Raw genomic sequence first — 17,578 nt, 5'->3', positions numbered from 1 at the left:
CCCTGGTCTCCTGTGCCTGAATTGGCTTCAAACTTCCTGGTCTTCCTCACTTTACTTCCCAAGAACTGGGACGCACCATCATGCCCTCCTTGGGAGAAATTATTAAACTATTCAAATTTTTAAAATCATTTAAGGAACAAGGTTGACAACATGCTTATCTAATACGTAATTTCTTACCACTGTTTCTTACGTATCTTGTTTACTGGGTTATAAGGATCTGTTGTATGTGTGCGCACTCAATGCAGTTGAAAAATACTATATGTTTTTACAGTTTTTGTAATTTGAATAGTTGGCCATAATGCTCTCCCTTTCTTACATATTGGAAGAGAAAATTCCTTTGAAAGTCTCTTGACAAAAGCTTAGATAAAAATGAACAATTGCTTTCCCCAGACCATTCTGTAGTCTTACAAATTCAGTTACAAGGGAGACTTTGGCACTCTAGGTCTTATGATGTCATCAACACACATGGTATTTTTAATTTAAGTCATATGCATATATATTTATGTATATATACATATATATAATACATATTTCTATTGAGAATATCGTTGCTTGTCATGTCTACACCTGTACCAGACAAGTACTAGAGACAGAAGCCAAGCTTTACTCACAAAGAAACAAATAAAGAAAAGATCCAGAGGGTTCATTTTCTTGGTCTGATGGGCATAGCATCAGTGCTTTTTAAAGCAAAAACTCTGTCTTGTTCAAGTGAGTATTAAAATTAGTCCATGGACTCACATTTCAAATCAAAGGCTAAAGAGAAGGCTTTCAAGAAGTTGACCATGATGCTTGGGGTAGAGTAGTTGAAAGTAGGTAAGAGTACAGCAGTGTGATTTGTTGAGATGAGAAAATTAAGTAAAAAGTCTATACTGAGCAAAGAAACAAAAAAATACAAAAGAGAAAAAAAAAAAACGGCAGGGTGGGGGGCGGGGCTTAACCAATGAAAACACAAGGTCCCTGAAGGAATGAAAGAGAGGAGAGAGTGAATGCAGATGGAAGATTCCAGCATAGCATCAAGAAGAGACACCTTCTTATTCCTCTTCAGATGGTTTGGAGATGGAAGCGGCAAAGAGCTAGACATCATAATGCAGGCCTATAGTCCAGCAACCAAGAGGCTGAGGCAGCGAAATCAGCAGTTCGAAGCTAGTTTGGGCTATATAGTAAAAGTGTCAAAGTACAGAAGGAAATAAGGAAGGAGGGGAAAGGAGGAGGAGGAGGGAGAGGAAGAAAGGGGGAGAGAAGGAGGGAGGAAGGAGAAAGTAGAAAAGTAACAAAGAGTAAAATAATAGAAAAATAAGGATGGTCACAGCCTAATGGCCTTTATTTCGATGATATAGCAGAGGACATTCTATTTTGAAAAGGAAAGAAAGGAAAAGAAAGTGAGCAAAGGCCCTGGTGATTAGGGCCAAGCACACAAAGGAAAACTAGTAGATATTGGTCAATGTTAAAATTTTAGCTGAACTGGAAGCCTAGAAATAAGACATGGCCAAGAGTGCCAAGTGCGTTTTCCCTCCAGCAATTTCACTGATGTGGGCTTCACAGACGTGAAATCACTGACCCCATTTAATCTGTGATAAGTAACAGTAAGCCTCTCTTTGCCTTCCTTGCAGACTAAAATCAAATGAAATGAAAGACTATAAAGCCTTTCTCTATACTTATAATTAGGGTAGGGCACCTTTACCACAGGCTAAGAGCTAGGGCTGGGCATGGTGGTACATGCCTTTAATCCTGGCACTTGGAAGGCAGAGGCAGTGTGGTCTATACAGTAAATTCCAGGTCAGTTAGAGTAGCATAGTGAAACCAAAAGTAAATAAATAAGAGCTAAGAGCTAGGCACTGTGCTTAAAAGACTTTGTACATTTACCCTTCAGTTCTCCTGTCCTTATTATTGAATCCATTTTATAATTAAGGCAAATGGATCCCAGGCAAGCTAACAGCCCATACTCTTAATGCCTGTGTTCCAGAGATACCATTCTCATTCCAACATTCATTAATGAAAGCATTTCAACACCCAAAGACATATTGCCTGTTCCAATGCCACCCCAAAGAAGTGCAGAGTGTTAAGAACCATATTTCTCAGAAACCTGTGTGGCTTGAGAGTGTACAGAATTGGAAATAATTCCCAGTTCAAACAACGTTCAGGTAATTTCATGAGTTTGAATTTTGACCTTAAAGCCATTAGTCCTTGCTACTACCTGCCTTACAGAACTAGGAGGCAACAAGTATGATGCCCTAAAAATAAGTATATGAATATATTTACATCTAATATGCATAATTTATATTCTACTGGTTTGTTCCTACAGCATTGAACAGCATTCAAATTACCTATGTTTCTTGGGGTCTATAAAAAAGCAACGACTTTTCTTGCTGCAAGTGACTTTGGTAGCTACAGCTTGAGGATCAAGAAAAGGCTTTAGATGCCACTCAAATCTTTAGCTGTTTTTAACACTTTCCAAAGTTATGATGATACAGGGAAATTGGGATAATTAGATGGAAGGATCTGGAAAAGACATAACACTGTATACTATTTCAAACTAAACAGATAGTAAGGTAAGATGGATCCAAGGGGTAGGGAAGGTCTTTAACACAGAGGTGGAAGGTTTTCATTTTTCAGGTTTGTGAATATTGTGAAAGTATGGAAAAAATCAAGTGAGTATTTCATCAATATGATTATGAACAGGGTATGATGGACATTTATTCTCAGAACATTCAATTTAGCTGAAAAAAGTATTGTAGTGACCTATGAAAACCTATTACTGTAGTTTAGATATGAAGTTGCCCTTCAAAGGCTGATATATGAAAAACGTGATCCCCATGGCAAGCAGTGGTCACTGTTGGGACTTTGAAGAAGTGACTGGCCCGTGAGGACTCTCCTTAAATGCATACATCGATCCACTGATGTACTAACAGGTTACAATAAGAAAGACACCTTGCGGGTGTCTTAGGGCTTGGCCAGTCTCCTGGGTGGCGTAGCTTCTTGGCTCTGCCTTGGCTCAGACTTCCTGGCCACTCACTATCCACCTGCCAGGGGAGGAGGGCAGAGTTGTGCGGGCTGGTGTCCGTGCATGCATTTGCTGTGCATTTTAAAGACTAAGTGCTCCATAAGCATAGTCATTATCACTTCTCCCAGCCATTATCACACTGGCAATGTGGAATATGTCACTTCTGGAAAGCGAATATCCACTCTTCGGTCTGACACAAGCTACTAAACCAGCATACAGAGCCATGAACGGTCACAGATTTATACACAACAGAAATATTTCACCATATTCAGCCGGTGACAGTGAAAGCCAAGCAGCCAGATAAATCAAGACTCACTTAAATTAATACTCCACAAAATTTCATCTGCACAGCAATCATCTCAGGAAGCATGGCAAGATGCAGTTTGCAGTACACATCCAAGTGGGCACATTAGCAAATCCCAGGTAATGCCCATTCTTCTCATTCCCCTTCTCATGAGAAAGGCTCGAGAGCCGATCCCTCTCCATCACTTTCAAATTTATATCATAATTATCAATTTAGAAAGATTAATCCAATTAATGTTTCAGGGCCCAAAGACTGCTGTGGCTCTACAGAGGTGGTGTGACTTAGAAGAATCAGAGTTTCACCCACGCATTAAGAACGTGTGTTATGAAGCCATGAAGAAACGAACTATAAGCAACCCACAAGCCAGCCAATTACAGGGACAAAATGACACTAAACATGACTTAGATGCAACCACCACCACAACAAAAATTCTTCAGGTTCTATTAGCCTTTAATCCGGTCCCTGGTGGTGTTTTCCTTGGTCCCACTTGAATGTGCAGGAAGACTGGGCAAGATGTGCTCCGTCCCTACAGGCACAGACCAAAGCTCCAGCTTTTCAAGTGGGAGAGAGGAGGAGAAAGCAACAAAGAACAGAAGTGTGGTAAAAGAGAGAACCAGTAGAGATCTTTTGTGTAATAGATAGCCAACTGGTAGTGGATCAGTGGATCAAAATTTATAAGCAAACTACCTGTGCTTTTTGTATACATTTATATCCAGCATTTTATTACAGTTTGTAGGTACAAGTCCAGGCTCACTGCCACCTGCATCTCTATGGCAACAAGTTGCTCTTGAACTTTGGAGGTGGTACTTGTAGAATCATTTTACAGGAAGAGTTTTGAGAAAGTTGGAAGCCTACCCAAGGTCAGACAATAATGATAGACTTTCCAAGAATCTAGACTGTTCCCAGGCAAAAAGAGAATTCCTACAAGGAGGAGAAAACCTGTATTCCTGCCCAGTGTTCCATAAACCATTAGCTTTTGGCTTCCTTAACTTTAACTGCTAAAAACATCTATTATAGGTAGGTGTAGTGGTGCATGCCTTTAATTTTAGCACTCAAGAGGCAGAGGCGGGTATATGTTTCTGTGTGTTCTAGGCTAGGAAAGGCTACATAGTGAGACTTTGTCTCAAAATCAATAAATAAACAAATAAAATAAGTAAGTCTATTGCTTAAAATGAGGGGAGGGAAGGGGAGAGAAAGAAGGAAAAAGAAAATAGAAAGAGAGAAAGAGAGATGAGGAAAAGAAGGAAGAGAAGGGGAGAGAGGGAGAGGAGAGGGGGAGGGAAGGGAGAGAGGGAGGGTAGGAGAGAGGGGTAGAGAGAGAAACAAGCAGGCAACAGCTGTGTTTCTAAAAGGCATCTGCAACAGGTATCACAAACACACACACACACACACACACACACACACACACACACACACACACACACACACACTTCTCAGAACCATGAGTCAGCTCCCTGCTCTCAAAGCCCCCACACTAAACCTTACTTTTCAGGCCTTTGTGGAAGGGAAGGGGGGGTGGTTATACCATCTCTGTATTGTTTCTTGTTCTCTAGCAAACAAACATTTGTAAGAGATTTTCCCCAAGCTCTGGATGCTATATCAAAACAAAAGCATGGCTGTCAGGTTGAGAAAGAGTCTGACATCACCAATACTAAATAAAAAACCAGCCTATGCTCTTTCTCAGTGGTAAGAGGGCTGTGTTCACCTTCACCGAGCTCACCCTAGAAAACGCAGTATCTGCATACAAATACGGCAGTGGCCCACTGACTTCTCTCTCACTTGTGGCTTTGCCTTCTGGCCAAGCACACTGCTAAGAGGTGCCCCAGTGGGTGTGGTGACTCCGAAACCCAGCTCTGAGGCCAGTGTGTTGGGCTATGAATCCCAGTTACCTAATTCTAGGGCCACTGGGCACCTTATCTTCCCTCTCTCTGCCGCTTCTTCATTTGCACAATTGGATAATAGCCACCATCTCAGATTCCAGGGAGGGTTAAACGAGAAGGATGCAGACAGTGTCTAGAAGAGCGCTGACCTCAGCCAACGTCAGCCCACCCCCTCCACCTGCTCACCTTCTCCCTCTGGATCGCCTTCATTTGTTGGAGCTCAGCTTCCTCAGCTTCCTTCCTGATTCGTAGAGACTCATCTCTCTTTAGCTAAATTGTATTGAGATTACAGAGGACAAAAAAACAGTTACCATTTTTTCAGTCTGAACTTGTGGAACACAAAATTATGATGAAAGGCAAATTACAGTATTGTTTGTGATCTACCTCACCATGATTATAGGCTGTTACTGTAAGCCACTTAGATCTCAGAGAATGGCCAGGCTTCTTTTCCTGCCTGAGAATTTCAGTGTTTCTTCATGGGTCTATCTGTCTGTCGGTCTGTCTATATCTCGAGCACACGCTCTCTCTCTTGCTCTATCTAGCTCTCATTCTCACTCTCTCTTTCTCTGTGCATGCGTGTGTGTGTGTGTGTGTGTGTGTGTGTGTGTGTGTGTGTGTGTGTCCACCCATACACACAAGAGGAGAAAGCAAATAATTTTCCAAATTATTTATTGCAAAAATCACTGGTTATCTTAAATCATTTTTGTACTACTTTTATCACTAGCTTGAAATAAACAAAACCATTCTCTGGAATGAAAACAGTAATCTTAAACTATAATTAATACACAATTTAAAGGACTATCTTTAATCAAAAGACACGCTTAGTATGCGTGGCTTGGGTAAGACTTCTAGATACTTTTCCTTTTTCTTCTCGCTTCCTGGCATTTTTTTTATTTGGAGAATTATATTTTGCAGTTGATTTGAAGGTTTTATATTTTGGGTCACTGTGTTATTTCATGGTTATGTGGAAATGTTGGTACTGAAATTTGTTGCTGAAATTCAACTAGAAGAAATGGATTCTGACCTTTTGCTGGTATTTAGATCGCATCTGTTGGAGCTGTTGTTTCTGCCTGACTTCAGATTCAGACTGGCTTCCACCTAAGGAAGATAAATAATAAATAAATAGCCGTAAAGATAAAACAGGAGCATTAAGTGGAAATGCCAGCTGTTGAGTACTAATTAATGCATGGTAAGTGTGAGTTCAACATTTTCATATCCCTCAACATCAGAACACAGCCAAAGTTCTGAGTGGTGGCCACTTAAAAGACAATGGATGGAAAGATGAGACCTTGTTTTTTGTTTTTTCCCCGAGACAGGGTTTCTCCATGTAGTTTTGGTGTCTGTCCTGGATCTCACTCTGTAGACCAGGCTGGCTTCGAACTCACAGAGATCTGCCTGGCTCTCCCTCCCGAGTGCTGGAATTAAAGGCATGCGCCACCACTGCCCAGCTGAGACCTTGTTCTTTAAAGGATGATAACACTAGGGTTTTCAATCATTAATGTTAAAGTATTCACCTAGATTGAAACCATATCTGAAGGGCCACACTAGACATTAAGTAATATGGAACATTCCTCTTGCTTCAGTATGGCCATTCCTTACCCCAGTAAAGACAATGACCAATAAGGCTTCAGTTGCTTTTCTTCCCCTACCTCTGCTGCCCTATGTTCAAGCAGGGAACCCCCCAAACCCTCGGGATTCTTGACTCACCACAGATGTATGTGCTCTTTATAAACCACTCTTTTCTTCTCAATATTTTATTAGTTCCTTGAGAGTTTCATACAATTTGTTTTGATCATATCCACTTCCCCTCCCCCAGCTCTTCACAGATACACCCCTCTTCCCTACCCACTCAACTGTGCATCCTGTTTAAATTCTTCAAGACTAATTTGTGCTGCCCATAGATTCTTGGGTGTGTGGTCTCCCACTAGAGAACAGTCAGCTTACTGAGGACAGCATGCTTAGAGAACACCCTGCATACACACCTCCCAGCAGCTAACAATTGCTAGTGGCTCCATGGTGAGGGGTAGAATTGTGTGTCCAACTCCCCTCTCCATACTGATGTTTGGTCTGGTGTTGTGGAATACTATTTTAACTATGTAAAGACGTGTTACATTTGTTTATGCTGTGGAATAATACTCTAACTCTGTGAAGGTGTGTTATAGTTGCTTCTGCTGCCTTTGTTAATGGATGTAAAGATGTGCTGCATTTGTTTATGCTGCATTTATTTAATTATGTAAAGATGTGTTGCTGGTTCACCTTGCTTGGCTTAGGCACATGATTGGTCTAATAAAAAGCTGAATGGCCAATAGCTAGGCAGGAGAGGGCTAGGTGGGGCTGGTGGGCAGGGAGAATAAATAGAGAACAGAGAACAATGATGAAAGAGAAGGACATGCCAGGGGCCAGAAGCCAGGCAGCCACCAGACAGACACCAGAGCAGGGAAGTGGGATAGAAAGAAAGAAAGAAAGAAAGAAAGAAAGAAAGAAAGAAAGAAAGGAAGGAAGGAAGGAAGGAAGGAAGGAAGGAAGGAAGGAAGGAAGGAAGGAAGGAAGAAAGAAAGAAAGAAAGAAAGAAAGAAAGAAAGAAAGAAAGAAAGAAAGAAAGAAAGAAAGAAAGAAAGAAAGAAAGAAAGGAAGGAAGGAAGGTTAAAAGGTCCAGAGCAAAACATAGATAAAGAGAAACAGATTAAAATAAGAGCTAAGGTAAAGCCACGCTTTCATAACTAATAATAAGTCTCTGGGTCATGATTTGGGAGCTGGTTGGGGGCCCAAAAGAAAAAGCCTGGTGCAGTCTGGCTTGGGCTTACACAGCTGTTGTACATACTGTCCTGACCACTTTGAGTTTATATGTGCAGGTTCCCTGCTGTGTCCAGAAAGATGTTTCCTCATAGTTATGCACAGACTTGAGTTCTTACACTCTTTCTGCCTCTTCCTCTGCAATGATCCCTGAGCCTTGGGAGGAGTGCAGCATTTATTCCTTTTAGACTGAGTACTCTGAAATCACTTATTCCAGTCTTCTAAATAGTCTACCTAGTAATTGTTAGTCCATCATGCCATTTACAGCCTCCCCCCCTTTTTTGGTATTCAAGACAAAAACAAGGACTTACAATGATGATTTACAATGATTTATTTGCTCCTACTCTTGAACCAGAATTATCTGGGGCCAGAAAGCCTCATAGCTTGACAATCAGCCCAAGAGCTGTCACTTGGTGATTTCTCCGTGTTTATACAAGCTTGGTATTTATGTTAAAAAGGACTCCTTTCATGGGCTGGAGAAATGGCTCAGCAGTTAAGAGCACTGGCTCTTCCTACAGAGGATGTGGGCTCTGTTCCAAGCACCCACATCACAGCTAACAACCGTCTGTAACTCCAATGCCGGGAGATCTGACCCCGGCTTCTGGCATCCACGGGTGCCACTTGCACGTGGTGGGGCACAATCATACGTGCAAGCAAGACGCCCACATACACAAAACAACAATAAATACATTTTCTCTTTAAAAAGAGAGAGCTCTTTGCAATAATTCTCTGGCGCTTTGGTTACTAAAAGTGTCAGCTTTCTTTGGGAGTCACTGTCTCAGAAGTTATGTGAAAACAACCTGCATTTACAGAGGTTTTTATAATTGATCTGATAAAGACACTGAAGGTAGTTTTCTTCTGAGCTATGTGAGGTCAGTTTGGTTGTCCCCTTCTGTTAGGGAAGATGGGAAAGAATTGGGAATAATAAAGCTTTATTGCTATTGTCACACTATTCTCTGTAGTTCCTACAATCATCACAAAATTTTAAGTGATAGAGACACAGGCGATAAATTAAGAGTCAAAAAAATGGAGGAAGCCAAATGTCTAAATATTTTTTAAAACATTTTTTCAAAACTCATTTTAAGGGCTAACACATTTTATAATTTGCTTTTTAAAAGCCACCTATCTCCCAACAGAGACACATACCTGATTATTTCTAGATACTTCTATACTAGTTGGTTTTGTGTGTCAACTTGACACAAGCTAGAGTCATCAGAGAGAAGAAGCCTTAGTTGAGGAAATGCCTCCATGAGATCCAGCCGTAAGGCATTTTCTCAACTAGTGATCAATGTGGAGGGCCTACCCATTGTGGGTGGTGCCATCCCTGGGCTGGTGGTCCTGGATCCCACAAGAAAGCAGGCTGAAGCCAGGCGGTGGTGGCTCATACCTTAATCCCGGCACTTGGGAGGCAGAGGCAGGCAGATTTCTGTGTATTCGAGGCCAGCCTCGTCTACAAGGCAAATTCCAGGACAGCCATGACTGTTGCACAGAAAAACCCTGTCACAAAACAAAAACAAAAACAAAACAAACAAAAAGAAAGCCAGTTGAGCAAGCCAGGGGAAACAAGCCAGTAAGCAGCATCCCTCTATGGCTTCTGTATGAGCTCCTGCCTCCAGGATCCTGCCCTTGAGTTCCTGTCCTGCCTGCATTTGGTGATGAACAGCAACATGGAAATGTAAACTGAATAAACCCTCTCCTCCCCAACTTGCATTTTGGTCAGGGTGTTTTGTTGCAGCAACAGAAACCCTAACGAAGACAACTTCATAGAGCAGATAGGCAGACACTGAGATCTTGCTCATTTTCTGTGGAGGCTGTAAAACAACAGGGGCCAGGCTCTCCAAATTCCAGAGTGAGGTGGTCCCCAGGCCCTGGAGAAAGATCCAGGAGGGAGAACTAAAAATCAGTTTAAAGAATCTGCTCAAGAAAATCCCTTCAGCCTATAAAAGAGTTTGCGTGAGGAAGGCTGGGGGCTGAGGAAGGATGTCTCCCTAAGTTCCACCTCCTTCTGTGTTTGTGTTTGGGAAAGAAAGGTTTCATACCAAGATGACCGAGGGGTTTAATGAAAACCACCCTCAACATGAGCTTCTGGGAGGAAAGGGGATGCTGAGAATCCAAGCCTAAAAGCACAAGTCCACGGTTGGATAGGTCCTCAAGACGATCTGGCTGACACTGGGCAGAGTTGCAAATCTACAATCCCAATACTAGGGAGAGAGAGACAAGATGGCAAGACGTTCATGGCCTAAAGACTAGCCTGGGCTGTGAAAGCCGGTCTCAGGAAAGGCACCTCCGATGGCCTGTCTTCCTGAGTTGGAGGAGAAGGGATGCAACATGTTGTTTTCACTATTAATAGTGTGGATTTCATGAAAGAGTACACATCCCAAGTCACCCTGGAGGTGACCAAGTCTGGCCCGTGCCTAGCACTGAGCACTACTTGCTGGAACAAGACTGTCTCAAAGGACAAAGGAAAACAAACAGTAGTTTCTTACTTCACCTCAAAATCATGGGGAAGACCGCTTGAAAGGGCCTGTCAAGAAGGACACGTTTGGACTGGGCTCCTCAAGTCTGGCTTGTTCCGCTACGGGCAAATATACGGAGTGACAGCTATAGCTAGTTTCCAAATTAGCTTTACATTGTTCTTATTTCTCTCAGACTATGGTGGCAGTATCTTCATATGAACTGGAACTGTGCTAAACCTTTATGTGCCAAGCTTTGGCCATGAAGAGACATCAAGACAGGAAGCAAATGACTCCCATTGGGGGACATCCCTTCTAAAGATCCCAAACCCCACACAGGGGATCTAGACAGCCCATCACGCCAGCAACACCGGCTCTGCCAACTCAAATGTCCCCAGCCCTAGCATGGAAACCCGAGTAACATCTCTCTTTGCACCCACAGCTGGGTCCCCAGCTCCCTCTCATTTTGCTTTCCGAATTGACTCTCCCTTCGCGTTTGCCACATTAGCATCTAACTGCCGTGATGAATATGCTGTGATGGCTTCTCCTCACAGCCTGACGATGCTGTGACAGGGCATCTGCGGCGCCCCAGGTAAGCTTTCTTCAGAGCTGATCATCTAAGAGGCTCTAAATTATTTGCCAATTAAGCCATCACTTTATTCCCACACAACTGTGGCAGGTGCATTGGCTCCTTGCAGAATACCAGAAACAACCATCTACCCGCGCACTTCAGTGTTTCTTGTCGGAGGGGTCCCATCTCCAGCAGTACACCCACAGAACAAGCCTTCACGAACGAAGGACGGCAGACACGGCAGGTCTCAGGCGAGGCGAGTGACCCTGCCTACCGGCTCTGGCTTTCCGTTTGCCACTCACCCAGCCGCTGTGGCACCAAGTGGACCGGTTTGGCCCGGTTCTGCTGCTTCCACCTCTCCAGGTCTGCCAGTTCTTGCTCAGCAACTAACCAGGTGAGAAAGAGCAAGTCATCGACTGTCAGAATTTGGAAAGAAACCCGGTCATCCCAAACATCAAAACCACTAGCAGAGAGCAGTTCCCGAGTCTCCGGAACCAGAGGACAAGATGTCCAGGCAAAAGATGCTTCCTCCCAGCCCCACCCCTGGAGGAAGGCTGGACCCACCCCATGGCATTTCCCAAGTGTCTGCACAGAAGGTGCAAATTTGAACAACAGCTAAACTCCTACTAATACAGAGAAATATAGTTTTCCCTCTAATACCGACATTCTGAAAACCTCATGAATTATTTCTAAAGGTTTTCTATAGCAAATGTGTACAAAAACTAGAATATTCATATGTCAATAAGATCCAGGTAAATATACATCCTCAAAGAATTCTGGTGCCTGTATTTGCTTTATTTTGAATGTTTCCCAAGCGGGCTGCAACTCTGGAGAGAGAGACTGCACTGCGCATTGGCACCCCTGTATTCTTCATTGACCAAATATTCAGGGCTCGAGACAGCAGGGGGCGCCCGCGAGATTTTAGTGCTGTTGCTCCAGCGTAGAACCTGATCTCGGTTAGACTGGCTTGTCCCAAAAGACCATTAATAAAAACTTCCAAATTAGTAAAAGAAAAATTCTGAAACACTTCAAAACCCCAGATGATTTTTGACTCTTAAGTCCCTGTTAGAAATTTGAACTCGCAGCCTAAAAGATGTCGGCACCTCGGGGTTCTGTTGGGTAAATGCCTGCCGTTCCCATAGTCAACTGCAGATCGATGTCATTTGCTATAGTGACTCACTGTGCCACCCAGGTTGATACTTGACGAGTGTGGTCCCTTTAGATAATGACTTTCTTGGCTGTGCCATTGTGTCCTCATTAGTCACTGCATTCCCTAACAATAACCTAATAAGGGAGAGCACAGAATTCCAGAGCCAGCTGCACAGTCTGCCATGGACAGGCACACATTGTCCTTGTGAGCTCAATGAACGTTATCTCTCCCGGCAACTAAAAATAATGCTATAGCATTAGAAGCTTTGTATTTACTGTGCCTTGGTTAAACCTGTTGCTTGTGCCTGAAGTACAAGGCACACAGCAAGAGATTAAGATGTGGTCCCTGCCTTCTAGGTTATTATCTAGAAAAAAAAAAGTGATTATACAAGATAAAACTGTGGAGGCTAGATTAACTGTTACAGAAGTGTGGGAATACAGAAGCTAAAGAAAAATGTCCGTTAAGGGAAGATGGAACATATCAAAAAAGGTAAAAATTACTTATGATCTTTTTAATATATAGCTTGTCTGTTTCAAAGGTATTCATGGCACCATTAAAATATCACCAAGTTGCCTGATATATCCGGGCCCATATCCAAACAATAACAACAGGTGTGAGGTTCTTTTAAACCCAAGAAAAATCCAAAACTTACACTCACTCATGCCATGAGTTCTGTTACTAATGTAGAGAAACAAACTTAGAAGGGCTAACAATAGAATAATTTTACAAGTATAATTAAAACTGCTAGGGTTTTTTTTTTTAAAGGCCTTGGTGAGATCCAATGAATCTCTATAAATCATAAAATAAAAATACTAAAAAAACCAAAACAATTATAAGGCCAATGAGAAGCACTGTGAGTCTTGGATGAATGTGTGTGCATACTTCTCTGTATCTTCTGCCTTCGACTTGCATTCGGTGCTATCAGGGTGTACGTGCCTGTGCTGGAATAAAAAGAAGAGAGTGGTTATCACGACCAATTCCTAAGGCATCTGCCCATTAACCTTTTCATGCCATCAGACAGGTATGGGGGAAGATAACCTTCCTTAAGAGCTCTGTTCTCCGCTTCCTTCCAAACTAGCTGCAGAACAGGTGGACAGGGTCAAATAAACAAACACAGGGCAGTGGGCGTGACTAGTTCCTGCTGAATTCCCTCACCACTGGTTCATGGTAGGCGGGGCGTGTGGGACATCACTCCTCTAGGTGGCGCTTGGGAGTCACCCGCTTTAAGATTGATTTTCGTCCTCTTGTAACCCACTTTTGGAGGAAAAGGAACACCAGGAAGGACATCTGGTGCATTCTTTGTTCAGACAAACCAGAGTCCAAGTCTTTTGCCATGCAGCCACATCCTCTTTGTGACCCACATGACTAGCCCACTGGTCTGTTTCTTGTTTTTAGGTTTTGATGCTTATGAGCCTTGATCTCCTGGGCTCCTCATTCTCCTGGGGATACAGGTTGAACATAATCGGGAGCCCAGAGAAACAAGGACACTGTGAACATGGGACTCAAGGAAATGTTGTAGAATATTATCTTAAGGTGTGTTACTTTTGTTTGTGTTGCATTTATTTAACTCTGTGAAGCTGTGTTACTGTGCCTGTCTATAACACCTGATGGTCTAGTGGCCAATAGCAAGGCAGGAGAAAGGACAGGCAGGGCTGGCAGGCAGAGAGAATATAGAGGAGGAGAAACCTGGGAGGAAGAAGGGCTCGGGCTAGTCACCCAGCTACACAGCAAGCCATGGGGTAAGAGTAAGATGTCCAGAAGTCAGAGAACAGAAAAGGCCCAGAGGAAAAAGATAATGGGTTAATTTAAGTTAAGGAAAGCTGGCTAGAAACAATCCAAGCTAAGGCCAGGCATTTATAATTAGGAATTATGTGTGATTTATTTGGGAGCTCGGTGGTACCCCCCCCCAAGAGTAAAAAAGGCCAACAACAAAGAAAAATTCTTTTTGTTGTTGTTGTTCAGTTTTATCTTTGTTCTTTCTTTAACAGGTGAGGTACAAGTGTGTGTGTGTGCCCTTGCATGCGCTGGTACACTTCCCTGTTCATGGACGTGTGAGGGTCTGAGGTTGGCATTGGTGTCTTCTGTTTCTTGTCACCTTATTTTTTGAGATGGGACCTGAACCTGGAGTCCTATTTTGACTGGACTGGCTGGCCAGAGCCCGGCCCCCATCTCTGCTCCTTCTACATCCCTCCCTTGTGTCTCGGGGGTCAGAGACACACCCCTCCATGCTGGACGTTCCCCCTGGGTACTGGGAATCCAAAGTCAGGCTCTCCTGCCTACACAGTAAGCACCGAGCCATCTCCCCAGATTTTTTTTTTTTTTGTAAGTAAAAATATTCCACACAGAGATACAGGAAATACTGAGCTCTATAAAACACAGTGGACCTTTAAGGGCAGAGGTAGGCTTCATTGATATGTATTTCAGATCCGTGTCACAGTGCCCAGCTCACAGCGGCTGTGTGATGAAGTGAGGGCTAACTGAAGTACAGTGTCACAGATCCCAGCTGTGAGTCTGGGCCGGGGTGGCTCTTTTTGAGCCGGGGCATGTGGTCCCACCAGAGCATGAATACTTCATAAAGTAAAACTAAAAAGTACAGTAACAGACTGGGGCATACATATGGGTGCAGTTTGGGAGAAAATGCTGTGGATAAATGCAACCATCTTATAAGTATGGGTTTAAAACAAAACCCCTAGATGCTCTTAGAAGTCTCTTTTCTACCTGGGATGTCCCATTTCTAAGGGCAAATTAGCAAAGACAGAACAGTAGAGGCCAAAAGTGCTGATTAACAGAAGCCATTTTTCCTTATCTCATTATTTTCCTAGCTGCGAGCCTTCAGCCTGCTCCTTCCTGGACTTTAATTTCAGACTTGTAATGTGAGGTGTGCAACCACCTTTGCATGCAAATGGGGCTGCTGGGTGCCCAATTACCTAATGTATATCAGCAGATGGTGCATGGGTAGCCTAGCATGCATACAACGTTATGAATACAGAATTAGGAGACTGCCACTGGAAATTAATCCCTTATCTGTTACATAGTCTTTGTTCACCCCGAGAAAGACTTTTCACTCCTCAATTGCCAGTGCTTTATAGGAGCTTGGGAGCTGCAATTCTGTGAGTAGTATCTGGAAGCTTCAACATGATGCAATGGTGAGCCATTCTACAGAGTCTTAAAGCTGAAACGCAAGGCATTGGATTTAAAGGCCAACTGTGCAATTGCTGCACCGTCCTCGGTGCTGAGACTGTGATGTAGAGTCCAGGCTGGGGATTTGCCTATGCTGCACATCAGCAGCTCTTAACCTTTACCATACATCAGAATCACCTGGAGGCCTTGTTGGCAGGCTTGTTAAAGGGCAGAGTTTCCGATTCAGCGGCTCGGGGGTGAGGCTCGATAACACGCATATTTTAAAAATAAGTTCCCAGTCGATGTTGGCATGGGTTGATCTTCATCGTCATCTTTACAGGATTGAAACTCTCCTAGGAGAAACACCTCCTGGTCCTGTCCGTAAGGGCATTTCCAGGAGGATTAACTAAGGAGGGATGACCCACCCTGAATGTGGATGGAATAAAAAATGGGGAAGGAGAAAGCATCCGGAGAGCCGGCATGCACCACTCTGCTTCCCGGCTGCAGACTCCATGTGACCATCTGCCTCAGTTCCCACCAAGCCTTCTGCTTTTACTTCCATCTTGACAGCAATAGGAAACGCTGCCCGAGGTACCACACTTGAAGAACCACTGCTGTAGATTGTTATACCTACTATGCTGCCGGTATGGTTCATCCCCAGTGAGACCCATGTTGAAGCTTTTAATCTCCAGTGTATGAGTGTGTGTGTGGGGGGGGGGATGTCTTTAAGAGATGTTGGTTGGACATGCTCTTACAAGGGACTAAGGGATTAATGCCATTCTCACAAAAGTGGGTTGGGCATCGCAGGACCAGATTAGGTAAGAAGGAGTAGTGTGAGAACTCAGAGCTAGTCACCTCTTGATCTTCTTCACGTGCCTGCCCCCACTTCCACTCCACTGTTTCCCACAGCCCAAAGGTGTGTAGGTGTTGGTACCATGCTCTTGGGACTTTCTAGCCACCAAATTTGTGAACCAAATGAATTTCTCTTTAAAAAAAAAATGCATTACCCTTCTTAGGTATTTTGTTATAGAAACACAAAAGCACTAAGAAACTGTTTTAGGATGTCTTGATGTGTTGAAAAGATAACAAGGGTCATGCACGTCTTTAATGCCAGCATTTGGGAGGCAGAGGCAAGTGGTCTCTGTGAGTTTGAGGACAGCCTGATCTACACACCCAGTTCTAGACAAGCCAGGGCTACATAAAAGACACTGTCTCAAAGACAAACAACAAAAAACTATTTAGAGATTAATAAATTTTTTATAAATACACAGATAGTAAATCATATACTAAAAAAAATCACTAGATTAACTAAACAATGGTGCTAAGACTCAGAAGTTGGTACTTTTGACCCACACCAATTAACTGTAGCTGATTTTTCAACCAAACATAGAAAGCATAAAATATGGCTATTTTCTTTACTTCACCCACCACCCCTATATGAACAGCTTGGCTCGGCACACTAAGTAATGACACTTTCACGCATACCTGTCGTTGTACTTTGTTCTGATTCATTTCCCTCCTCCACAACGTCTCCTTTTACAGCTCTTTCTCTTCCTTTTTCCACTCACTCACTTGCTTTTCGTCATTGTTCTATGTTTTCTAGTTTCCTATTTCCCACTTCCCTTAAAATTTCTTCAGCTCCCATGTTCCCCTTTCTAGTTTCATGACCTAAAAACATACATATATAGACATGCATATATGGGTAATTTTAAATCTAGGTTCTAGATAGGAGAGAAAATTGTAGCATTTGTCTTCCTGGGCCTGGCTAATTTCATTTGATTCAACGATTTCTAATTGAACTCATTTTCCTGCAGATGTCTTGATTTTTCGTTATGGCTTTGTGAACTCTATTGTGTATATGCCTCCTTGTTCTTTCATCTGTGATGAAAGCTGGTCCCACTTCCTGTAACTTCAGCCCTTGAAATACATCCAAGCAATATGAACACTTACCTGAGTATCTACTACAGAATTACTATGCTAGAGATTTACCGGGCTTAGGAGAGGTGTCAAACCCAGACACCAACCCCTTCCACCGATCTTAAACTTTAGTTAGGAACAATTCAAGAAACCAGCATAACTCGGCGACAAGACTATCCAAACAAGCTCTAGGGGGAGATGATTTAGGTAGTCAGGGACCCAAGCAGAGGAAGAGATCTACAAAGAACCCAGAACAGCAGCAAACTTCAAGGAAGAAGACTGCCGAGTTAAAGACAGAGCAAATGAGCTTGCTAAGAATGTTTCACAGAGAAACTTCCAGTCTTCTTATTACTGAAGAGAGTTGGAGGGGAACATCTGTTTACAGAAGA

The 17,578-nt window shown here is 43.1% G+C and overlaps 1 protein-coding gene across 10 annotated transcripts in view; it reads right to left on the bottom strand.

Annotated features, from left to right (window-relative positions):
* The window catches only part of Epsti1 (epithelial stromal interaction 1), a 103,371-nt gene that overhangs the window by 68,526 nt on the left and 17,267 nt on the right, over positions 1-17,578 (bottom strand). For all 10 annotated transcript variants that reach the window (XM_042285224.2, XM_076545413.1, XM_076545415.1 and 7 more), the window contains exons 2-5: positions 13,035-13,093; positions 11,305-11,388; positions 6,210-6,283; positions 5,372-5,455 (exon numbers count right to left, since the gene is read on the bottom strand). In XM_042285224.2, the coding sequence (XP_042141158.1) occupies positions 5,372-5,455; positions 6,210-6,283; positions 11,305-11,388; positions 13,035-13,093 (301 nt within the window). The remainder of the gene's footprint in view (positions 1-5,371; positions 5,456-6,209; positions 6,284-11,304; positions 11,389-13,034; positions 13,094-17,578) is intronic.

This window comes from Peromyscus maniculatus, chromosome 9, assembly GCF_049852395.1.
Source record: "Peromyscus maniculatus bairdii isolate BWxNUB_F1_BW_parent chromosome 9, HU_Pman_BW_mat_3.1, whole genome shotgun sequence".
Classification (NCBI taxonomy): Eukaryota; Metazoa; Chordata; class Mammalia; order Rodentia; family Cricetidae; genus Peromyscus; species Peromyscus maniculatus.
This window is presented reverse-complemented; position numbering and strand designations above follow the sequence as displayed.